This window comes from Gavialis gangeticus, unplaced genomic scaffold (genome assembly GCF_001723915.1).
Source record: "Gavialis gangeticus isolate Ggan-Ray unplaced genomic scaffold, GavGan_comp1, whole genome shotgun sequence".
Lineage (NCBI taxonomy): Eukaryota > Metazoa > Chordata > Crocodylia > Gavialidae > Gavialis > Gavialis gangeticus.
Window position 1 is genome coordinate 30,455,199 of NW_017729024.1, and position 26,182 is coordinate 30,481,380.

At 43.8% G+C, this 26,182-nt stretch overlaps 1 protein-coding gene across 3 annotated transcripts in view; it reads left to right on the top strand.

Moving 5' to 3' along the window:
- Positions 1-26,182, top strand: part of LVRN (laeverin) — a 67,851-nt gene that overhangs the window by 8,011 nt on the left and 33,658 nt on the right. For all 3 annotated transcript variants that reach the window (XM_019516991.1, XM_019516992.1, XM_019516993.1), the window contains exons 6-13: positions 7,399-7,542; positions 8,230-8,295; positions 8,427-8,492; positions 10,658-10,827; positions 12,673-12,749; positions 18,394-18,533; positions 23,124-23,179; positions 24,832-24,985. In XM_019516991.1, coding sequence (XP_019372536.1) covers positions 7,399-7,542; positions 8,230-8,295; positions 8,427-8,492; positions 10,658-10,827; positions 12,673-12,749; positions 18,394-18,533; positions 23,124-23,179; positions 24,832-24,985 — 873 coding nt within the window. The remainder of the gene's footprint in view (positions 1-7,398; positions 7,543-8,229; positions 8,296-8,426; positions 8,493-10,657; positions 10,828-12,672; positions 12,750-18,393; positions 18,534-23,123; positions 23,180-24,831; positions 24,986-26,182) is intronic.

Genomic DNA, 26,182 nt, shown 5'->3' on the forward strand with positions numbered 1-26,182 from the left:
TTGAATCTGAGCTCCCTACTCATCCCTCTTGGTTCCTGATCTGCAAAACCCTGCCCTAACCCAGACCTTCCCAGAAGACAACAAGCACAATTCCCACAACAGACAAAATACCGGGTTCTGTGTTAACTGCAAGAATGGAAGGGTGGAACTAGTAATCTAGGCATGAGCTGAATCTCAGACTGGAGGGAAAGTGTTTATAACTAGAGGTGCACTGATACATTGGTCCCATATCGTATCAACACTGATATAAGGAAAATTGACATTATCAGCAATTGGCTTTTTTTGGCTGATGTGGAATACATGTGCACCCCCTGAGAGCGCTGGTACATCCTCTGACAGCAGCGTTCCTGCTTAGGAAAGAGGTGTGGGGGGGCAGGCAGGAGCTCTGGTGCATCCTCTGAGAGCACTGGCCAGGGAGTGGGGGTGCCAGGAGAAGTGCTGCTGACACTTCTGGGCATGCCACTGGCACTTCTGGGTTGGTGTGATCAGCTATGGGGGCACATCTGCTCCCCCCCCAGTCAGCACAACTGGCCACAGTGGACCCCCCCCACCCAGTTGCTGACTAGCTGCTGGGGGGCAGGTGCCATCCCCAACTCAGGAGGCACCAGTACATGTGGCTGATAATGTCACTGATAGATGCTCCATGCATGAGCGCAGCTACAGAGGAGCACGTTGCTGGCCAGGAGTGTAGCCTGCCACCATGGAGAACAGCGTCCAGCTAGTAAGTCTGTTGTGGGGAAAGGGGCATGGAATGGGACAGACTGAGGTCCCTGTGGAGAGGGAGGGAGTGGGCCAGGCACTGGGGTAGGTGCTGCTCAGGTGGGGTGGGGCATGGGACAGAACCACAGCTCATCTGGGGGGTGTGGGGGCAAGTGGTTCCTGCCACTGCATGCACCCTGGGAAGGCATGGGGGGCACATGCCCCCTGAATCTGTGTGCAGGGCAAGGGTGGACTGAGGCCAGGGATGGCTCCGGGCTCTTCCTGGCAGGGGGGCTGGGCTGGGCTGCACTCAGTGCAGGCTGTGGTGGTGCTAGGAGGCGGGGTTATGGTGGGGCTACAGCCATCCCAAAATTCACCATATCCCTTCCCATAGCCTCCTCCCAGCCCCGCCACCACCTGCCCCAAGCACAGCCTAGTCCCCCCACCAGGAAGAGCCTGGCAGGCTGCCGTCATCCTGCACACAGATCCAGGAGGCACAGGCTTCCCATGCCCTCTTGGGGTGCGTGCAGCAGCAGGAGCTGCCTGCCCCACACCCCCTCCCGTGGCTCCATCCTGTGCCCCATCCCACCCTGGCTGTGCAGCACCTGCCCCAGTCCCTCTCCCTCCCTTGCGGCGGGGGCCTTGATCTGCCCCCCACCCACACCTTTTCTCTCCCCTCTCATCCCTTCCCCCACAACAGACTTAGTAGCTGGATGCTGCTCTCCATGCTGCCGGGCTACATATCGGGAATGGGATCGGTATCGGTTGATATGGTTTATTAAAAATTGGTCATGGGTATCAGCCAAAAAAATCTCTATTGTTGCACCGCAATTTATAACTTCCCCTCCCCAGGATGTAGGAACCTGTGGATTATCAAAGCCTCACTGAACTGTGCATCAGCTTCTTAGGTGGTGCCTTTCCACTGCCTTCTGCCCCCCTTACCAGTGAAGAGCCTTGAAAGGGCAAACTCCTAACTTTTCACCATCAGTCCAGAAATGCCCCTCCACTCCTGCTTTGAGGCTATACACGTTGAAAGTTAATGCTTTCCCCTTGTGAACTGCAGTGTGGTCCTGGTTTGGGGTACTGAATGCAATGTTATGTTCTAGCAGTTGTGTGCACTAGCTGGGACTACCTATACAGATCAAGCAAAACAGCTCCAAGGTTAATGCTGCTTCATCTAGGGATAAAATTGGAGCTGTTTTGTCACATTTATATTGTTCCCACCTTGTCCACATGTAACTGTTAGAACGTAACAGGATCAGCAGCTTTCTCTCCTTTTGAAACAGCCGCAAATGTAAGTTTATCTATGTCCTCTGTGTACAGCTGGCCCTTTGAAACATTTTAATTGTGACATATGCCCACACCCAGTGAAAAACTCCATAGGTAAGACTGTGTTGAGCTTTGCATTAAAGCAGGGCTTAACTTTTGCCTGTATGAAAATCAGTGTTTGTGATAAAGGTAAATCTTGTCTTTTTTTTTTAGATACAGATAATGCCAGATTTTCAGCTACAGTCTAAGATGGGCACAGAAAAAGGTTACTTTCTGCCAGATTCCTTGCTGAAGGTTATAGTAGGGGCCATTATGTTAGCCAGGATTCAATGCACTGCAGAGAGAACTAAACACTTGGACTTTGCCCCCTATACAAAAAAGTGCACCCCAGAAGAGTCTTTGTCTTTATTCCTATAGTACTTATCACTTTTGTGTATAACAGCCGGGAAAATCCTGGGGGGAGGTGTCAGTTCAACTAGGCCCAGGGTCTCTGTGCACAAAATAGTCAAGACATAGTTTAGAATTAGACTGTGGTTCTTGAGATTGTTAGTTAAATGCTTTTAATATTCTAGGAACTGGGAAGAACAAAACACAATCTTAAGATCAAGGGCTATCCTTTAATGTTTTTAAGGCTCTCTTTAAATAGTAAATGGTCATATTAACATCACTTAGAAAAAATAAAGTCATATAATCAACAAACTGCTTTGTTGCCTTTTTAAAGTTAAAGTGTTACTTCACATTCAACATCAAATGCAGCATAGGAAATTACACAGTAATTTTGTTCCTGTTTTCTGTACACCAAAGGTAATGGACTTTGCTTTGCTCTTGCATTGAATCTACACAGTTCCTTTGACCATTTTAATTAAGAGAAGAATTAGGCCAAAGGAATGGCTAGAAGTTGAGTAACTCAGATGTGGGTCTTTGTTTTGATATTCATTTTGTCGTAATTATAGGAAGATTGGTAAATTATGCAGACAAAATTAAAATGAGCTTGTAGGAAATGTTTATTTAAAAGATGAAAACAACTAAACAAACAAAAATAAAACTTAATAATTATTCAAATCAGTAAAAAACTAATCCGTACAGCTGGATAAGTAGAGTACCTACTTATAAGATGCAGAGAAAGGTTTACAAGTCAAATAAAGCATGTATGAGAGTTCACAGAGAAGTTTTAAACTTAGCATATTGTATAGAACTAAACATACCAAGTACAAGAGTGTTATAGTTTACTGAGGGGTACAGTGACACAAAGTTTCAGAATAAATATGCAATGATTTGTTTATGTTTCTGTGATCCCAAACTAGAATTATCACTTTGATTTCTATGTAGTTGTGAGGTACTGTTAATAGCTTACTGTATTATTTTAGCCCCTCTTTTCTCAGTTTGCTCAGTCTTGGACTACTTGTGGTATATTCTGACTCTTTCCTGCCATGTATTGATTATTGTATGATGTTATTAGTCGGGAGGTGTTATTTGTTTTCTACTACAGTAGGGCTCTGGCAACTTATGTGGGGATCCTCTTGGGTTACCCCTTTTACTGTAACTCTTCTACATGGCACCCAACGCTCATCATCATTTGAAATCACAGCCTTACTTTGTTTAGGTTACAATTGTCTTTATTTGTCAAGATTTAGTTTTACATCTGTCACAGGGAGGACACAAGGGACAGACCCCGAGGGGTCAAGGGGGACCCCTTGGGGCCGGAACGCCCCAGGAAAGACAAGGAGAAAGAGAGAGTGAGGGAAAATCCCTTACCTGTAGCTGGAGCCGCGGTGAGACTGGAAGCGGTGGCGGGACCCGTGTGGCTCGTTAGCCGCGTCTTTTTAAAACTGTGGCCAGCTGGAGAGAGAGAGAGAGGAAGAGCCGACACAGGGAGATAGAAGGGATCACGAGCGAGGCAGAGGGGAGGAGAGCGGGAAGTGAGTCAACAGAGGAAGTACTCCTGGGACCCCTTCCTGAAGCTAGAAGAGACAGGATCGCCTCCCACGGGGCAGAAGGCTGCCTCTGAGTCCCTCAGGAAGAAGACGTCAGCGGCAGGCCAGGGAGGGAAGAAGCGGGCACGCCGCATCCCAATGGAGGACCCCTGGGAGAGAGTCCAGGGCATCAGAAAGTCGAGTGGGGTAACCAGGGTGGACCCTGGAGAAGACGGGAGAGCGATGGGATCCTAGGTGCCGAGTCAAGAGGGATTGATACAGGTTCGGCCAGGCTCCAGGGACAGCCCTAAGTGGGAGGCGGAGAGCTTAAGCAGCAACAGGGGCTGCCGGAAACAAGCCCCATGGCATAAAGCTGCCCAACAGGGAATATTAAATAGCTGGAGCTGGAGAGGACGTCAAGGGTCTAATTAGTTCGCAGATTACCTACCGCAAGGAAGGGAAGAGGGTGGCACCCAGGTGTGGGTAGGCATAGGTCAGGGCTAGTTAAGGAACTCTCGGGCTAAGCTGACTGATTTTGGGTGCAGTCAGAAGGTCACGGGTACTGTGAATATTCTTTCTTTTGTGGTTTTGGTTTCCCACCTTTGGAGGGGTCGGGAGGTTGGTGACATAGAGCCCTAGTGTTAACCCATTAGGAAGAAGGGCTCTGCCATATAAAGGATTGAAACGACTGGGCAGACCCATAAAGCGTGGCTCTGATTTAGGTAATAGTGTGAAACCTAACCCGTATTTTTGGGAGAAACTAGAATACCTGCAAGTGAGGGTCAGGCTGAGGAAGATATCAACAACCCAACGTGGCTGGGTTCAGGGCGAGGTACAGGGGAGGTTGGAGCCTTGCAGAAGACTTCCGCCAGAGGTCCTGGATGTAGATTAGCCCCAGTAGTCGGACTTCACCACTGAAAGAATTACCAAAGTTGTGGCAGGCAGGACTGGGGAAGAGACTACCCCGGGGAGGAACATCTATTCACTAAGACCAGAGGGACAGATCAAAGAACAGCCATACACATCCAAAGCCGGGTGGCATGGGACCGAATGATCGAAGCCCAACGGGTGCAACATCCATAATCAACTCGCTGTTTGTAAGGCTATTGTTACTTCTCTCCACATCAACTACGTCTTAATATTAACTTAGGCAGAATTCAATTTGGATATAATCTTAACTGAACATCTATAATACCAACATAGCATTCTTAATCAATCCCATTTATAACTCCCAGCATTTTGTTTATTTATTGATCTCTAGGCGTGTTCTTTCTTCCCAAGAACTCACAATATGTCACAGTCTTGTTAAGGAGTAGTCATCTCCCAGTCTCTTTTATACCTGTCTTCTATAGAGCCCGAATGGCTCAAAACAAAATCCAATTAACAGAAAAACCCAAGACCCGCTGTCACTGTAACGTGTCTGATAGCCATATTCTTCAGCGCCCTTCCTCTTGCTGTTTGAGTATTACCTTTCAAGATTTGGGGTTTTTTTTTCTTTTTTCACCAGTGATTCCTAGCTTAACCAGATCTGCTCGAGATCTTCTCCCAGCTCGGGCTGGGTCCTAGAGGTTTCTTTTCATCCCTGCTCTCTTTCTGAGCTTTCCACTCGGTGACATCTTCTGACACCCTTTCCTTCCGTGCCCAGCCTCTCCCCTCTTGGGGTTGTTGTATCTTTCCGGAGCAGCTGCTCCGGAAGCATCGCTTTCCTCCTCTTCTCATTTCTCTCTCCCTCTTGGACTCATTCCCTGGGGCGAGTGTTTTATTTATTTCCCATTTTTCTTCACAGTAGTCAAGCCCATTATTTTATTGACTGGATTAAAAATTAAAACCTACTGCTGTCCTAGAGACCAGTACTGCCAGCTTCATTTGGCCCTAAAGGGGTGGTTCTGTGGGCCATGAATGATCAGTGCTGTCATGGATAATTAATGCTGACGCTGCTTCCTCACCACCAAATTTCCAGATCTGTAGGGATATCTGTGGGTTGAATGACATAGCTCCATTGACCCCATCTAGCCCATGGACTATATCTTAGTCACTTGTGATCTACACCATTCTGTTTATATGCTTGGCACTGCTGTGAACTTTTAACTTAGTTGGGCGGTAGACCATTCACCACCTTTCCTGTTTAATTCACCAAAGTACTTAAGAATGTGATTAATTGGAAACTTAACTCAGGCATGTCAAATGCATTCTGTCAGGAGGATCAAATCATATTTATTTTTTTTTGGTCATGGGATTTGTGAACAGGCTTTTTTGAATGTCAACAACATTTTTATTTTGTATAAATCAGCATGTAATACCATGAAAAAATAGAGAACTAATTTTTAAACTGAAATGAAGTTTTTGCTTGCTTTTTGTTGGTGATGTTTGCCCTTTTAAAAATCTGTACCTGTAACTAGAGGGTTTTCACATACAGCTTAAATGAAGGTGCAAAATTATAGACACTGAAAATTTGGCTCAAAAAATTAACTGTTTGCAACGGTGAGAATAATCTTCAAATAAATCAGGCTCCACCTCTTTGGCAAGTACATTTAAAGTGACTTGCAGTGTTTTAACAAACAAACTAAAATCTGTTTTATAGACTGAAATTATTAACTGAACTTGTGGGTAGACGTGAAAATATAAAATGCATTTTCAAACAAAGCAAATGAGCATAAACTTCATTTCCCCAAGTATGAGATCTGACATCCTTGTGCTGGGTTGGTTACTCTCCTGGTGCATTTAAATTATAGTTACGATGGGCGTGTCTAAATGTGCATTTAAGCACACCTAAATTTAATGCGCATTAGCTTAATGCACATTAAGTGGGTTTAGGTAGGCATCTACACATGTAGGCGTTAAAGCGCATTAATGCTGTGTGTGCACTGACTTGGGACTAAAGTTAGTTAAAAATAGTGAATTTAGGCTATTCACGCCTAAATTTGATACCGGCAAATGCAGGTATCAAATTTAGGTGCGAATAGTTAAATCGCATTAATGCTGTGTGTGGGGGCTCACTTGGGACTAACTTTATATATTTGTTATCCAATGGCACTGGAAGCACTTAAAGCAGTACTCCCTATATTCTTTTGACTAGCTTTTGGAATCCAGAAGCTGAATCTTGCCAGGAAAGAGAGCTAAAACATTATTTTAATTCAAATGTAAATCCATAATCCATGTTTATATTTTGTAGTTTATTTTGTTGACTTGGAATGTTTAACAGTTTTTACATTTTTTTAAAATTAATGCTTAAAACATAATTACCTTTTAACACACTCAAACCTAAAACTTTCTTGTGCCAAACTTCCATTGCCTTAAAGGGTAATTCCACATGAGGAGGACTTGTGAGATTTGAGCCCATTCTCCCTTTTACTTGGGAAACAACTGTAAATTTGTAGAGTGGTGGGAAACTGTTTCTGTTTTTATATATATTTTTCCCATTGCTATGAATTTTAATTCTGTGATCGACATGGACTACTTCAAACTTTTTGTTTTCTGCAAACTCAAAACTAAATTTCTGTTTTTTCATAATTTTCAGGATCATATGTTTTATGAGAGTGTCTTGCAACCTGTCTTAAGAGCCGAAGATGCAATGAGTGATCGATCATTGTCACAGAAAGAAGAAAAGGTCAAAGGAACGTTTATATTAGATTCTCTATTTGACATCGTCACTTACAGTAAGGTGAAAAGAAAGCCAGATACTTTACATCTATTTTGTAGTCTGTAATGGTATTGTAAGAAGTAGATTTGAAAATCACAAAGGTTGCCATAGTTTAGTTATCTTTATATCTAAGATTTAATTTTTGTGGTTTAATTTGTTTCTTAGTATACACATATACAACAAAAGCTTTGTTATCCAGTACCCATGAGGAATGGGGAGTGCCGGATAACAAAATATGACAGTTAACTGAGAGGCCTGAACAGGTGTCTTTTACCTGTTTGGGCCGCCACCTCTCCTGCCACATCCAGGGCGTTGCTGCCCCTCCCGCCACATTGCTGACCCTCCCGCAGGCCTCACGGGCCCTGAGGGACAGTGAGGGGGGCCCCATGCAGGCTGCTTTGCCCCAGGCCATGAGGGCTCAGTGAAACCGGAAGAACCACGATGGGCACTTCCAGTTTCATTTTTACCTTACAAGCCGGCATGCCGGTTAACAGAGCATGCCAGCTTATAAGGTGCTGGTTAGGGCAGCTTTTACTGTTCATGGATTAGTGCAAAAGAAAATGAGTATGAATGCATTTTCAGTGTTTGCTAAATTTTTAAAGTACAACCAGTCAGCATCACTTTTGAAAAAAATAGGTTTTCAATGTCAGTAACTAACTGTTGAGAGTTCGTTAATGTAATATTTTCATGTACTTTTTTGTGCCTTAGGGGGCTTCCGTTATCTGGATGCTTTCTAGCTTTCTGACTGAGAGGCTTTTTCTCAAAGCACTTAATGTAAGTTTAGAAAAAGAAACTTTGTCTGGGTTTATCATTTTGTAAGCAAAGGCAAGCATGAATAAAGGTTTGCTTTGCTGACATTTTTTATTACCTTAAATGAGCACTCAAGATTATGTTTTTCATTTCAGTCTTACCTGAAGGCATTTTCCTTTTCAAGTGCTAACCAAGACGATCTGTGGACCCATATTCAAATGGTACTTATAACGTCTTCTCAGTATTTTTACTTTATTGTTTGGGCTGCCAAACGTTGCACATAAACCAACTGGGAACTTGAAGTAGAATGTCTACCCTTATTCTTGCTCCACACCCAATTCTTTGAAGACTACAGGTGATGTAAGGGTGAGAGAAATAACTGTTGGGTCCTACTGGGTGGAAAAACCTGCATAGGTGATTCTTGCTGTGAATAAATTTTGCCAAAGGCTTGAGCATGGGGTTCTTCAGAGCAGATATAGATTTGTTTTATAATAATGTTTTAAAGATGTTTTTAAAGATGCATACTGCAGGTGTTTAGCAGTCTAGAAGTCAAGCTAACTATAGTTCACTGTATGATTCTGCTTTTCTCTGGGCACATCTACACGAGATGTTTCACTGTGCAGTAGAGCTAATTCTTGCATAGTAAGCATCACTGTCTACACATGCTAACCCTTACTGTGCAGTAATTTTATTTATTTGGCAGTTAATTTGCTATCTGTAAATGCAAGTAGCAAATTAACTACTGAGTAATTACTATGCATTACAGCATGTGTAGGTGGCTGGCCAGGAGCAAATTTACTCCCAGTCATGTGGGCAGTAGGGGGCAGGAGATTGCTTCCTGCCCCTGGGAACTGTCTGCTACCAGGGTGGGCTCTGTGACTGGAGCCCAGGCAGGTACACTGTCCCCCTACCCAGGAGATTGCAGAGGAGGGGCTGGGAACAAGATCCCTGCATGGGGAGAGTTTTCTGCCTGTGCTGGAGCTGGCTGGGACCTGACCCTGACCTGGACAGTTTTGGGCAGTCCTCAGCCAGCTCTGGGCTGCACATACACCCTTCCCTGTGCAGTCCAGGGCTGGGTGGGAACTGCCCCAGTCAGGGGCAGGCCGCAGCCCCACGTCCCAAACTGGCAATTGAGGCACGGGGCTTGGAAAGACCTCCAGGGGAGGGGCAGGTCCCAGCCCCCTGTGCCGATCCACTAGTGGGGGTAGCCAGGCCTGAGAACTCCCTGGTGCTGGGGCAGGGGGACATTGTTCCCGCCCAGACTCTGGGGGGCAGAGCCCACCCCAGCAGCAGGCAGTTCCTGGGGGCAAGGAGCTCCCTGCCAGCCCCTGGGCTAGCACCCAGGGAGATCCTAGAGCTCCCCCTGGCTGCTGCAGGGTGCCAGTGCAGGGCCAGAGGAGCCAAGAGCAAACTGCTGCCAGGAGCAGCAAATCTGGTCCTGAATCCCCAACACATGTAGACACCTGCCCATGGTGGGTTTACTCTAGAATAAACCCACCTCGCAGCATTTGCATGTGTAGACGTACCCACTGTGTATCTGTCCCTGTCTTGGGCAGTAGTAAACACATTCCAGAATTTGGGTTCTATATAGCATTTTATATCAAGCATAAACAATACAACATGGTCAGTAGTAGAGTATAAATAAAAGCAGAACCAAAAAGATTAAAAAAAGAAAGATCAGCTATATATAAATGTGGATTAACGGTCTGCTTAAAGGTCCAGCACAAATGAGGATGACATTCCTATCTGGAGCTTCCAAGTATGTGTGTATGGATCTTGTCCACTCTCATTTTATTGCTCTTTAAATACATGCTGAAGGCTGAATAAGCCCTGACTATAGGAAAGAAAATATTAATAGGAGATAATAATAGGAGATAATAATAATTTCAATAATAATGTCTATGCCAAAGTTACCATAAAATGAAAATTTCATCATAATACAAGTCAGAGCAGAAGCCAGTTTCTCGATGGTACAATTTGTTGTAGCAGCATTGAAATCAGTGGAGGCTATGATGAGTCACAGTGACAGAAATCTGGCCCAGAACCAATTTTCAGGTGTAATGGTATTTAATTAATTAGTTAGTATAGTGGTAATCTTGAATTTTATGTGAATTAAATAAACAGTTTCCTTTCCTATACAAATTAAATAAGTTATTAACCACCCAAGAGTATGAATATCTTTAAATAAAAAAGATAAGCTAAAAATCAAGTTACAAAAATTAGAAATGGTGTCTCAGTTTTTTAAATTTCACTCAAGGGATTGGATCCTTCCTATTTTAATGACAATACTGCTCTTTTTCTTTTTGTTACATTGATTCATCACTAAAGTGCTGCTGGAATAATGTAAATAAATCATATATATATCTAATTAAGAACTTTTTTGAAGATTATAGATGCACAGGATGAAGTTCAGTTGCCTGCATCAGTAAAAAATATAATGGACCCATGGACATGCCAAGGTGGCTTCCCAGTTTTAACATTTGATCCATCAACTGGCACCATCAGTCAGGAACAATTTCATAATATAAGGAAAAAGGAGAATACTACTAGTTACAAGTATGTGAAATTTATATTTTTAGCATTTATTTCTACATTTACTTTTATTACAGAGAAATGTTTAATTAGTATATGATTCTTTGAAAATCTGTTTGCTTTTTTGCCAGAATCCAGTCTGAGCCATGAATTCAACTTAGTATTTCAGCTATTCACTTTTCCAAGTGATTAGCGTATTTACATGATTAGAAGAAAAGGCTCCCTCCTAACCCCATTTAATATGTGGTGAAATGAAGAAGACTCTCGCCTTACAATTAAGCATAAGGAAGTGGGGGAGATTGTGCAGCTGCTGTAGATGGGGGGGTGGGCACCTGAGGCTGCAGGGAGCAGAAGCAGCATGGAGCAGGGAGGAGAGGGGAATGGGGAATTGGGGTAGCCTGAGGCTGGAGGTGGGGGTGGAGACAGGCATAATGGAAGGGTAAATGTGGTGGGGCGGCAGCAAGGAGCAAGCTCCCTGCCTCTCTCTGCCTGCCACCTACAACCCTACCCCGCTGCCTTCCACTGCTTGCTCCATTACTGCCTCCCCATCTGCCCTATGTGTCCCCCTACTACCTCTCCCCTGTCTGTCCCCCACCACCTGCCCCATTACTGCCCCCTCATCACCTCTTCCCCCCACCACCTGCAGTAGTGTGTGGGGGCATGGATTTAGGATGATCCTGTAATCACTAGATTCCATACATATAAAATTATAATACATGTATACATTTTCTGTGTGTAGAATCTGATTGTTTGGGGGTCATCTTACACACAGGGGCCTCTTGTGTTTGGGTGAATACAGTACTTCCTCCTGGGTGGAGTACAGAGCCAGACCAGTTAAGGCAACTTGCTGTGGGACCAAAGTAGTGAGTTCAAGTCTTGATTTATTCTTGCACCAGTCAACATAAGGCTAAGGCAAACTTTTGACTTCTTGACTTCTTCCTGGATAGCAACAGTGCAAGATTATGAAAGACCAAGATTTTCCACCAGGAATTACTGAAGTGAAGCTCCTTGTTTGGACTGTTAAATAAATAACTGTTTTTCAAAAATACTGAGCACTAAGCATTTCCCTTTTTAAGTCAGTGGATAGTGCTTGGTGCCCACTTAGATGCTGATTTAGGGGCTGATTTATATGACTCTTAGTAGCTTGTAGATGACCAGTGGTGAAATCCACAAGCCATAACAGTACTCCAAAGAGAGACAGGAAGTTAACTTTGCTTCCAACATGCAGGAGACTACCAGGAATCAGATATTCTAGGCTGGTTTAGAGATGTTACACCATCCTATCGCCATTGATTCTCATTACATCTAAACCCAGGAGTGGGAAATACCATGTAAGAAATCCTATCCCATACCAATATAGGCAGATCTAGAGGGTGTATTTACATGAATCTTCCTTTCCCTGTATATCTCCCTGGTTCAGTAGCTTTCATATCCATCTGCAGCAGATTGACACTTCCCCCAGATTTTCTGGCCAACTGTTCAAGTCACTTTTTGGGGTTTTTTTGCCTGCCCAGAACTTCGTTTAACCAAAAATGTTTCTGAATAGGAATTTAAAGATGTCAAGGATATGTTGAAGAGTCATGAAAGGAGAGAAGGTAGGAGAATAAAATTACAGTCAGAAGGAAAGCAGTCCTTAGAGAATGAAACTGGTGTTTAAGAATCACCTCAAAGAGTACAGGCCAAATTAATCCTAAATCTCTTTGTCTAGTGTGAGACTGGGAGTTGACCCAGCAAGAGTACTAACATCAAACAGGGGCAAAAGATAGCTGCAATTTAAAAAAAAAATTGCAATCGTATTAAACATCAGTTTAGAATTTGTGTTCTTAAGTGAAAGAAATAATGATATTGTCTAATTTCTGTTTTATTAAGTAACACATGGATTGTTCCTATTTCTTGGGTAAGAAATGGATCTTCACAACCAATAGTGTGGCTAGATGAAACTAGCAGTAAGTAGAAAAAAAAAATCTTTCAGTCACCTCTCAACTTTTGTAAACATATTTATAAATAGTTTATATTTTTAAACATTTACATAATCAGTAAATATATTTTGAATGAGATGAGAGAGAATAATATTTCAATATAAAAAGTCCACATTAATTATTAGCTAACTTTTAGGTTTAAACATGCGTTTTTTCTTTTTTTGAAAGTGTATCAACAAATGTTGTTTAAGGTACTGCTTTAATTATTATAATTCAGTGGACATTATAAGGTAAGATTTCCACAGCATTCTTTTCCCATCTCTGGTCATTTATACATGTGCTTTGGGAGTGGGAGGAGGGGATCACTTTAATTAGAGTGGCTCCAAGAGCCACTCCAATTAAAGTACACAGAGGATGATTCTTTAGTTGCCATTCACAAAATAGTGATGGTGCTCTCCCTCTCCTTTACACTGTTAAGATGCCTATTCTTCATGAACTGCTGGAACAGGATTTTCTGGCTACTACATGTCAGATAACTACATTACCACTGGCCTGTAAAATAAGTTCAGCTGGATGAGGGAGAGATTGATTTAATCACTGGACCAGCCAAAAAGCTAGCTAACAGTGGGGTGTGAGTAGGAGTTTGAGTGGGGAGTTATCTGGAGAGCTTACCTGGTCACTCTCTTTCTTACCCATCCTTCACTGTGTAAGCTTACTGAATGAAATCAGGTTAATTAGGAAGAGAATTTTTTTTCAGGAAGTAACAACAGAAGAGGAAAAAGGAGCTAGCAGGAGAATCAACAGGATGGTTGGAAGACGTCACAATTCCAAAGCTGCAGGAGGTTGATAGGCTTAGAAGCATCTATGAGCGTGAGGCCTTTATCAACTTTGTATATCAAGATACCTCCACCATCATGGTAGAGGGACAACCAGAGAAGACATTGGGGCTAGGGACAGAAGTTACACATGAACCAGTTTAAGTGATCAGAAACTAGTTTAAACCTGTAACAGAACAGAAGTTCAGTGCACATAAACCAATTTCAAAATGGCTGAAACAGGTTTAAGATAAACCCGGTTGAATGTAGTATCAGACTTAACTGATTTAAGTCAAACCAGTTTATGAAATTTCTGTCCCAGACCCCTTCCTGGTTCAAGTTAAATCAGAGTCCCCCAGCATCCCAGCATGCTTTGCAGTCCTGGGATTGGCTGTGCTGTCTGCTCCAGAGAGGAGGGTTGACACCGCCCTTCTGCTCCCTAGTTGGTCCAGTGAGGGCTGGCTCACTGGCTGGCTCACTGACCGCCCCCAGACAAGCCCCGGCTGGGAACGGGAGCCAGAGAGGGGGGTTAAACTCCTTCTCTGCTGAGCACAGAGCTGCTTTGCCTTGTTTACTTACTGCTGGCTGCAACTGAACTACAAATCCCAGAGGCATCTGGAAGAGGAAGTGATGACCAACCCTGCAGAATCCTGCTGCTGTGTACTGTAAATCCCAGAGACCTTAGGGGACAGGAGGAAGAGGAAGTGAACACACAGCCCATGCTGGCTACGTGCCAGAGAGCTGTGCTCTAGTGCCCCCTGGCTTCTGACTTGAGCCACTGCAGGCATGTGGCTGCATTTCCTGAATCAAAAGGGTGAATGTCTGTTCCTTTGCTTATTGGTTCAATCTCAGCAGCTTAGACCAGGGGTTGTCAACCGGGGATATGCGTACCCCTGGGGGTGCGTTGAAAGGTCTCAGGGGATATGCAGGAGTGGGTGGGGGCAGAGCTCAGCCACCCCATGCCGCTGCCTCACTGAAGCAGGGCCAGGGCGGGGCGAGAGCAGGGCCGCACAGATGCTACACTGTTGCCACTTGCCACATTCCCGCTCTGTGTCTGGCTGCTCACTACCCTCCCTCCCCCCGCTTGCCATCTGGCTGCTCGCCATCCTCCTGAACTCCCTCTCCCCCCGCTTGGTGTCTGGCTGGTTGGCACCCCCCACCCCAGGGATACACTTACTAAAAAGGGGGCTGCCAGGGCTACACTTACTAAAAAAAGGTTGAAAACCCCTGGCTTAGACTACCTGCAAAGACTGAATCAATTCAACCTTAGACTTTTTGACTGTCTGTACTGGAAGACACAGAAGACACAGGAAGTCTGAAAGGTGGAAGCAACAAACAGCACTCCTCTTCTGAACCTGCAGCTGTCCAGATGGAGAATGAATATGAAGCCCTGGCATCAGATAAAAAAGAGCCCACTCCAGTGGCAGGAGAGATCCAGATCTAGTAAGCCATGCACCCCTAGGTGGGTGAGGATCAAGACTACAGCTGCCAAGAGGAAGTTATGGGTGGTGTTATCTGGCAACTCCCTCCTGTGGGGCATGGAGGCATCCATTTGCTGGCCTGACTTGTTGGTTCATGAGGTGTGTTCCCCACCAGAAACCCTCATTCCCTTGGAAAACCTCATCATGAAAAGATTGCCAAGATGTATCTGACTCTCTGACTACTTTGACTAAATGCTGTTCATGCACATGGACACCAATGATACTGCCAGAGGTGACCTGGAACAGATCAGAAGTGACTACATGGCTCTGGATGCAAGGATGAAGGGGATTGGGGATGGGGGGCAGGTGGTATTCTCATTGATCCTTCCAGTCAAGAGTCAAGGAATCTGTTGTGAAGCATCCAGAGGAGAACATAGTGATCAGGAAGAGCCAGCAAGAGATTCACCAAGAGCAAGTCATGCCTGACCAACTTAATTTCCTTCTGCAATAAGGTGACAGGCTGTGTGGATGGGGGAAAGTAGTGGATGTGATGTATCTTGACCTTAGCAAGGCTTTAGACACTGTCTCCCACAACATTCTTATTAATGCACTAAGGAAATACAGACTAGATAAAAGTACTCTAAAGTGGATACACAACTGGTTCCAAGATCATTATACTTAATAAGTAGTCACCAGTGGTTCATTCTTTAGGTGTTAAGTGGGATTACCCAGGGATCTGTCCTGGGTCTTGCATTGTTTAACATCTTCATTAATGACATGCAGCATTGGTGTTTATCCTTTTGGTCCTGTGGGCCAAATAAATGGGGTGGGGCTGGCCCATGGGTGGAATTGAGCCCCACATGCCAAGAACAGGCCTTCAGGCCCAGCAACATCTTCTCCCTGACTCAAGTGCCTGGATTAGTCTCTGGGGCCTGGCACCCCCTCCCCCCCCCGCCTCCGTTCCCACATCAAAATTAGGTTCTGCTGGGCCCCATGTGCAGAGATTGGTCCCCAGGGGCTTGGCACCATTCCCTCATGCTGGGTTTGGTTCCTGTGGGCCTGAAGGTAACTCTTTTTGCCCCTGCCTGCCAGGTTTGGTCCCCAGGAGTCTGGCAGTGATCTCTGCAACTGTGAATGATCCCAGGGGACCTAGCACTGCCCACTCCAACCCTAGTATGCCTGGATTGGGTTCCAGGAGCCTGACACTGCCCCCTCTCAGCCTCCTGTGTACTGGGATTGGGCTCTGTCCACTGGGATGAGGAACCTGTAAAATCTGGTGGTGGAGGAACAGTGCCACTGCTCTCCTGCCACCACATTTCCAGCCCCATGGGAAGGCCACAAGCTGGATCTGGCCTGCAGACTGGGGGTTGACTACCCTTGATTTGGAAAATGGGATTAAGTGCACGCTTAGCATATTTGTGTATGATACCAAGTTGGGTGGAATTGCAGATACTCCAGAAGGTAGGGACAACATCTAGAAAGACCTGGATAGACTGAAAAAATGGCCCACAGTCAATCAGATGAGGCTTAATAAAGGCACGTGCAAAGTCCTGCCCTTAGGATGGATTAATTGCATGCATAAATACAGTCTGGGGAATGACTGACTAGGTTGCAGTACTGCAGAGAAAGACCTCATGGTTACAGGAGACCATAAACTGAATATGAGCCATCCATATGCTTTTGTTTTAAAAAAGGCCAGTGGCAACTGGTTTGCATTAACAGGAGTGTCACTTGCAAATCAACCACTTGAACATGGTCAAGCATTGGAACAGACTACTGAGATAAATTGTGGAATCTCCATCCCTGGAAATTTTCAAGACCAGGTTACAGAGACACTTGACTGGGATGGTTTAGGCAAGAATGACCTTGCCTTGAGCAGGGGGAATGAGCTAGTTGACCTTGATGGGTCCCTCACAGCCCTGTTTTCCTGTGATCCTATAGCTTGGTGTTTGGGGTACTTAGCTGGGATGGAGAAACACCCAGGTTCCAGTCCTTACTCCATATCTGGTAATGAAGGGATTTGCACATAGGTAACAGCCTGAGTCATTGGGCAATAATAACACCACAACACAACAATCTGTGCTACTACCATCACCACATTTTTGTGAATGGCACCTCCATCCTGTTATGAATGACCTTTGTTCCAAATTGCATTTGATTTTATTAAACAAGTAATCAAAATGGCTGTAATCAAAAAGAAATGCTTTGTTTTGAATGTAAGTTTCATTTGGCTCCAAGTGCATTTCTCTTGATTTTCCAGAAACACCACCTTTCTTTTTTCTTTTGCTTGCTCTGGCCAAGAGTAAGTCATTTGTTCAGCTCTAATAGTCACTGCTATTTCAGTTTTTTTTTAAAAAAGGTTTATTAGGTTGTTACAGTTATAAAAGTCAAGTCATTAAAAAGTTTGGAGTTGAGGTCCTAGAAACCAGCCTGAATTGTGCCTTGTACCCCTCCAAACTTTGGACCATCTATAAAGTAGACTCATGGACTATGGTAAAGTTTTCAAATGCTTTTCTCAACTTTGCAGTACTTAATAAAGTGTATGTCCACCCTTTTCTGTCAGCTCATTCAGATTAACTCAAGTATCCCTTCCTGATGATACCTTGTGCTATATAAATCTGTTTTTAGATTTGTAAGACAATGTCTATGCTACAGCCTGCTACTAGCATAACTTTGTTAATCAGAGGTGTGAAGAGGTCTGAGACCTGACTGACCCAACTATGAAGAGGAAATCCTCTAATGTGGATTTGATTATAGTATCCTAATTATAGAAACCTAATTGGAATTAGCTAAATCAGTGTAAAAATTCATCTCTTTCCTAGTCTAGGTCTAGGTAAGAGAAGATTGCAGAATGTCCATGGCCCAGCCTCCTGAAAGCATGGCTAGTGCCTTAGGGATATTCCCTAGAGAAAGTTGCTGTGTTGTATGGAACACAGAGAGTACAGTAGGCTGTTTTTTGTGCCTTCTCTACATTGGGCGCATCTACACATCGCCCTATGCTGAGGTTGCTATGGCAACATGATTTAGTACTTCCTTTTGGAGGTACTAAAGCATGGCACAATGTGGGGGGTTACTGCACCATGTGTGTGGAGCACGGTTAGATTTTGCTGCTGTGTCACCATAGCAATGCCCTATACTAGGGTAGCTGGTGATCATGTGTAGACCCACGTTATTGCTACATAGCCGTAGCATGCCGTATGGTGAAATAGCGTGTTGCTTTGTTGCCGTAGGGTGACCTGTAGATGTGCCCATTGTGTATCAAATCTAGGAATAGGCGCAGTGTCTCTTCAAACATGAATTTGCCTCTTATAGTGTAGTAATAACACATTTTAATTATATGGTGATAAACATGTACATCTCAGATTACAATTGTATACCTGGATTTGTAATTTGATAAAAAGATACAGCCTTCCCACCTTCAAATATCTCTTCCAGAAATATTTCCTGAAATGCAGATATCAGGTTCAGAACATGATTGGATCCTACTAAATATGAATTTATCTGGATACTATAGAGTTAATTATAACTCATCATATTTGAAGAGGATAGGAAAACTGCTTGAAAACAATCCAGAGGTAAGACTAAAAAAGTTATCTTTAAGCGTCTAAAGTCTCTACAATATGTTTTTAATTGCGTTAAGTTATTATTTTGACCAAGGTTTGGGATAATCTAGTGCAGGGGTGTCAAACTCATCCTGTTGTGTGGAAAGAGTCCGCAGCCTGGATCTAGAATATGGGACCGTATCATCTGGACTTTGGGGCTAGAAATTTGGCGATGGCAGGATGAATTACTGTGGATTTGGGAACCACATCAGTTGCTGCTCCTCTCTCCACCAAACAAATAGAACCTGGTCCTATATAAATATTTTTTCAGCATAAATATGTCATCTAGTCCATTGGGCTTCCCATGGGGCTGGAAATTTGGCTTCTGGATAAGCAGTAGTAGCTATAATTACTGCAGATCCTGAATTTCTTGCCCTATGGGCAGGATCAGGAGTACAGGGCCATGTCATCTGGGCCACAGGGTGTATCTTTGACACCACTGACCTAATGTATCTGATACAAAGGACCTATTCCAATACCCATTAAAATGCTGGCAAAGTTCCTTTTGAAAGCAGTCGGAACGAGAGCAGCACAAATAGTTTTTTACTTCAAGTTTATGCTGAAAAAATATTTTTGTAGGATGAGGTTATATCTGTAAAGCTGTCATAAGGAGCTAGAGGAGACTTCCCAAAGAAATCAGGTTCTTTCAGGAGCACAGAATCTGCACAAAGTGTGATAAGAATAGTTGGCATTGCAGGTGTTCAGCTGCTCTTAGAACTTCCTAGGGGAAGATGATGACAGGATAGAATCTGGGTTCACAGAGACACACTGGTTGTCAAGTGATGATCAATAGAAATCAGGAGGCAGGCTGTGCCCAGGTCTCCCTGTCTCCCCAGTGCCACTCCAGAGTAGGCAGCTGCCCAGACATTTGGGTAGCTGGTAACAAAATGAAAGATTCTGTTTCAGTTCTCTCCAAAAATGAAAAAAAAGTCCCTTACACTTAGGGGGGTACCTCCCCCATAATTTTCTAATTTTCATCTGGTTTTCTTTTGAAATTTTTCACCAGAGGGAAACTCTGTGTTCCTGTCACTGTGCTTATGTTCTGCCATTCCCTGGTTACCATTTCATCACCTAGTGACCAACAATTGGCTGACATTATAACTTAATTTAGAGTAGTTTAATGCTTTCCTATGTCAAGGAACTAACCCAGCACAATTTGGGCTCAGATTAAAGAGGCACAGCAATAAGATGCAAATGTCACCTTTACTTTCTATATCATTTGAGTTGCATGGTATGTGATGTGACCAGACCCTAGAACATTTAAGTGGCTAAATTTGTCAGTACTTTTTTCCCTTTTAATTACAGAATTTAGAATGTTTTAAACCACTTAAAACAGTTCATTACACCTAAATCAACCTCTCTAATGCTGTAGAAGGTATGAACAATGGCTAGTCCTAGCAAAGAAATGGAAGTGCAGAAAGCTTCTTAGTGCCATTGCTCTCTTGGCTTTATGGAAGCTGTTCCAAAGAAATTTCAATCTCTAGGTATGGCAGAGTAGGAGCACTGTGAGACAGCCTTTCCACATCACATTATGCTCTCTTTCAAACACTATGATTAAGGACAGACAATCAAAAAGCCTGAGGCTGAATCAATTCAGTCTTTGCAGGTTAGTCTAAACTGCATAGATTGAATTGAAAAGCAAGTAAACCGACATTCATTTTTGATTCCAGAAATGCAACCACATGCCAGCTACCCCAGTGCAGTGGCCCAGGCCAGAAGCAGGGGAGCAGTAGAGCATGGGTCCCTGCTCAGCTGGAGCAGACAGCATGGGCCAAAGCTAGCCCATCCACCCTGCAAGGGAGGGGGAGATGCAGAGCATCCTGGGATCCTGGGACACTGAGAGTTAATTTGAACCTGGGGGAGATCTGGGACAGAATTTCCAATTTAACCTGAAATAGTTAAACCTGAATGGATGTAGTATCAGACTTATCTTAAACTGGCTTTGGCCATTTTGAAAGTGGTTTACTTGCACTGAACTTCTCTTGTGATGCAGATTTGAACCAGTTTCGGATCACTTATACTGGTTTATGTTTAATTTCTGTCCCTAGCCATATGCATTCCCTGATTAAGCAGATTCTGAGTACATCAGCATAAATGTAGATGTTCTATAGTTATAAATATGTGCTTTAAATCTCATGTGGGTATTGATCAATAGGGAAATCTGGGGGAACTTGAACAAGCCTTGCAGTCATGTAAACAGCTTAATACTACTGCTCAGCAGCGTATTAGCACGGTTGTTACCCGGCACACTATTGCACAGTGTTATTAGGCTACTGCGCAATTAACGTCTCATGTAGATGCACCCACTACACAGTAATTTGCTCTAATCCTGAGTAAATTTGCTACCTGTGAATACAAGTAGCATATTTACTCAGGAGTAATTACTGCACAGTATGCATGTATAGACAGCCCACCAGGAGCAAATGTGCTCCTGGTCACTTGGGCAGAAAGGGGTAGGAGATTGCTCCTTGCCCTCAGGAGCTGCCCTGGGAGATGTCCCTGCAAGTTCCCCTGCCCTGGCAGCAGGCAGCTCCCAGCCCCCATTCTGCAATTATGGAGCAGGGGCTTAGAGATTCTTATCTTCCAGCCTTGGCTTCAGAACTGCAGAGCTGAGGCTGGGAGATTCTTATTAGGGCTGTGTGAAGGTTCGGTCCCTGATTCGATTCAGTGGAGATTTGGCCTGATTCAGTGGCTGAACCTCCAAATCTGAATTGAATCAGAGGACCCTTTTATCCCTCCTAATCAAACTGGAACCCTCCAAATTGATTTGGAAAGATTCGGCCATTCAGACATAGACACAGCTTTAAATATTTTTTCTACATACCTCTAAGTAGCAGGTGAATCGTGAATGCTGTGATGCTGGGGCACATGGAGTGTCCCAGAGGAGCACGGGGGGGTCCTCAATGTGCTCGGCAGCAGACCTGGAAGTGGACCAGAAGCACTTTCGGTCTACTTCCGGGTCAGCTGGAGAGCGTGTTGGAGGCCCTGCCGTGTCCCCAGCTCAGTGCCTCCTCGGTCTGGGGGAGCACCCAGGGTTTCCCCACAGCTGATTGCCAAGCTGGAGGAGCACGGGAGGGGTGGGGAGTGGCCCTGGCGTGCTCCCCGGCAGACCTGGAAGTGGATCTGAAATATTTCTGGTCCACTTCCAGGTTCATTGCCAAGCAAGGGGGGGGGGTGGACATGTTCCTATGGGACTGTCCATCTGCCCCACCATCTCAGTGTTCATGAGCCGTGCCTGGTATCTCGAGGTATGCAGAAAAAATATTTAAAGCTGTGTCTATGTCTGAATTGCTGATTCTCCAGATCAGCATTAGATCTTCAGATTCAGCCGAATTGAATCGAGGACAGCAATCAGAATCAATTAATTGAATCACTGTCCCCGATTTGGGCTGAATCCAAATCTGAATCAAATAGGATCCGTTTCACACACTCCTAATTCCTATCTCCCAGCCACCAGGAGGGGTGGTGGAGATCCTTATCTCTCAGCCTGGGCTCCATGACCTTGGAGCAGGGGGTGGGAGATTCTTATCTCTGTGGTGCTCCATGCTCCCTGCCAGCCCCTGGGCTAGCAGCCCTAGCCCTGAGCTCCCCCTGGCTGATGCACAGAGTCAGTGCAGGAGCAAGAGCAGATTTCTGCCATGAGCAGCAAATCTGCTCCCGCTTCCCCGCACATGTAGGTGCCTGCCATGGTGAGTTTACTTTAAAATAGCATTTGCACATGTGGACGTGCCCACTATTTCTAATTTGGTTATGCAAGATTAATCCACAATATTGCCCAATGATCTTTACATTAAAATACATTCTAGACTGTGAATGCTGAGACTCCATTCCCCAAAAAAGCAACAGGGATGAAAAATGGGTAGAAAAAAATCATACAGTATGAGGGTGGGCAAACTGTATTCCTGCTCAGCTTTCTTAGTGCAGGATCTGCATCATATGTATATGCTGGGGAGACAGATGTATTTTCAATTCATGTTAAGTCTTTTTTGCCCAAGAAACTTGGGTGTCTGTTTATACATTCTGGTTATAATGCAACTCATCTGCTGCTCTTTCTCCTCCATATAACCTGATGTAGGATCACCCTAGATTTTTTTCAAATTCTTAAATGAAGTTCTGCCTATGAGTACAAACAGCCATGTAATTGAGAAGTAGTCTGACTTCATTTGAAACTGGAGTCTCGAAAGGATAAAAAGTCTATGTCAAATCAATGAAATCAGGGGAACAGGGTAAGGGATTTACTGTAGATTTTCTTTATTTTAAGAGTTTTATAAACTTAAGGAAGGTTTTCAAGCTTAGCAGTTAGTTAACTGTTATAAATGTATGCTACATGTAGCATTTTCTTGAGTCTACACCTAAGAAAAATTATCTTAAAAGCACATATAGAAGTAAATTATTTCAGCTCAAAATAAAAACAAATCTTTATATATCAAGTCAGTAAAACTTTTACTGAAGTCTATAAGAATTTGGTTTGGGAAAGGACTACAGGACCAGGTTGTTTTAACTTAATTTAAATCTATTTTTCCTCATAGTGAAATTGCTAACACTTCGTGGATGCTTTTGCAGGTTTTTCCTCTTGTCAACAGGTTACAACTGATAGACGATGCTTTTTCTTTGACAGAGTGAGTACATTTTTAATCTATTATGAATTTATTTCACTATCCATTATCACACCCCATATACCTCATGCTGCATTGTGTTTGTAAATACCTCATAAAAACAACAGATTTTATCAGGGAGCATTAGTCCACCCCCCTGCAAATGCATGGGAGCTCTTTGCGGTATTTTAAATAAAGCTTTGTCCTGCCTTCATTAAATGCTTAAAGCACTAGAACCACCGTAACTTTTTCTACAAATTAGGTGCATCTACACATCACCATACAGCAACACTGCTATGGCAGTGTGCTTTAGTACTTCTGAAAGATACTGCTGTCTTTTGGAAGTAGTAAAGCACGGTGCTGTACAGGTGATTACTGTGCTGTGCATGGGTGCATTTTGCTGGTATGTCACTCTAGCAGCACTCTAGACCCATGTGATTGCTACATTGCCATAGGATGATGTGTTGCCATAGGGATTAATGGGTCCCAACTACTTGCATATGCTTGTCATGCATATGCTCTTTAATTATTTTCACTTGGACAGAGATGGGCCAATGCATACAAAAGGAGATTGCTAGGATTCCCCCAACAAAGTGTGGTGATTCTGCAGTAAATTAATATAGCTTGATTGTGTATACATAGTCCCATCCCTCTACCTTCCATATTGGAGATCCTTCTTTATGAATATCCCAAGTACCCATGTACACTGCACAGCTCCATTCTGCCATGGAGCAACGGAAAGATGTACGAGTTAATAGTCATTTTTCTATCTCCAGCAAACAGTGGAAATCTACACAGGTATCAGAATAACTGAATGGTTTGAGAGTCAGGCCCATAATAGTTTCACAGGTGATCAGAGCATGCTCCAACCCGTGGAAGATTACTGGAAGCAACTGTGTGAGGAAACTCAGAATTCTGCCTCCCCCCCTTCCAAAACACTTCTATGCATGTATACACACTTTCTGTGGTTTTTATTCCAAGAAGAGGGCCCAGTGTGGCCTGTAATAAGGACTTGAAACCTGCTCCCCATGTCTGGTTACTGGAGGATATGTACCTTTATATTTCCCATCCGCAAGAGTGAATTGTACTCAGGGACAATCCTGCCTTAAATAGGAGAATGGACCTTGTGGGGTCCCTTCCAGCCCTACTTCCCTATGATCCTATTCCTATATTTATGCCATCCTGCTGTAGCCAGTAATAATAGTAAGTTGAACCTATGCCTGAGTTAAGTTGTTTATACTCCTCACATAATGGTTATGCACCAAGATACCCTATAGTAAAAATCTGTTATTCAGTGGTTTAAAAATGGAGAGGAACATACAATAAAACAAAAAATCTTAATTTTTGTCCTGGTGACAATGATGGAGAGGCTCCATATATGGACCTGATTGTGCAAACATAACCAAATACAGTGTACTTAATGTCATGAGCGATCTCATTAACTCATGGTAGTAGCACCTTTTCCATAATAAACATATGAGTAAGTAGTCAGACTCTTAGATGGTCCCTGTTGTGTTATTTCTTTTTCCCGCCTCTCCCAAAGCCTACACCAGTATCTGGATTCTTTTCCCATCAGTTGTTTAAATATATAGGTCTTCCTGCTGTATATTTATAGATCCACACTTGAATAAATATGCTCAAATAGATGCATATATATTTTTTTTTTTCAAAAACAGGTCTGGCTATCTTGAGATTGAGTCTGCACTTGACCTGACAAAGTACCTTGCCAAAGAAAATGATATCTTTGTGTGGTATATAGTACTGTCAAATCTAATGCCTAATGATCTGGAGTGTACTCTGAAAGACTATGAAATATATCCACTTTTAAAGGTATCAACATGTTTTATTAAATACTAAAAAATCTACCATTTAAATGACAAGTACTCTTGAGTGTGCTTGAGAGTGGCCCCTGGAGATGACACTGAAGTTGCCCTCCTGGTATACTTTTTAGTTTGGGGCATGCATGTGAGAGCAGGAGAGTGGGGTATGCTCAGAGTCATCTTGGCTGGAACAGACTACTGTCACCATATAAATATGCCCTCAGTTCCTTTAACAGAAATTTTATTCATCCCTTCCTTAAGAAGTGGAAGCTAAGTATTTGATTTGTTCTGTTAATAAGTCAGTGACAAATACTGAACTCTGGTTGGGTCATGAGTGTCATTTTATAATAAAATGCAAATATATTCACTTGCTTAGGTTTTTTACAAAATAGTTTTAAATCTATCTGGAAACTCCAAGTACCAGTGGTATAGGATGATAGTCTTCAGGTGAATCCAGATGTACATAGACATTTGGTTCCCCTGGGACAAGTAGTGGCAGTGCACCTTGTGGTGCCAGTTCTTGTCTCTGGGGAATGCCTGTGCCATGTGTGCTCTGGCATGGCAAGTTACCCCTGGTCAGGTAGGGGAGGCTGGGGCCAGCACTGGGCTAGTCCCAGCAGCCTTACCTGGGGGCCCCCCAGAGCTGCAGCTGTGGTGATTCTGCTGCCCAAAGCCTGGCTGGAAGCAGAGTATAGCTCTGGGAGGGCCAGTTCTGCTTCTCAGCAGCACATGCTGGCCAAGACTGCATTGCTCCATTGTTTTTTTTCTCTGCACTGCAAGGGAGCAGCATGGTGGTGGTTGACCCCTGGATATCATAGAATCATAGAAGTAGGGTCGGAAGGGACCTTGTAGATCTTCAAGTCCGACCCCCCGCCTGGGCGGGAGAAAAACTGGACTCAAATGACTTCAGCCAGGTAGGCATCAAGCCTCTTCTTAAAGATCCCCAGGGTAGGAGCCAGCACCACTTCCCTTGGAAGTTGGTTCCAGCTCCTAGCCACCCTAACTGTGAAGTAGTTCTTGCGGATGTCTAATCTAAACCTACTCTCCAATAACTTGTGTCCATTATTCCTTGTTATGCCAGGGGGCACTAGGGGAAACAGTGTCTCCCCCAAACCCTTCTGGTCTCCCCAGTGAGTTTATAGATAGTCACCAGGCCCCCCTCAGCCTTCTCTTGTGAAGGCTGAACAGGTTTAGGTCCCGCAGTCTT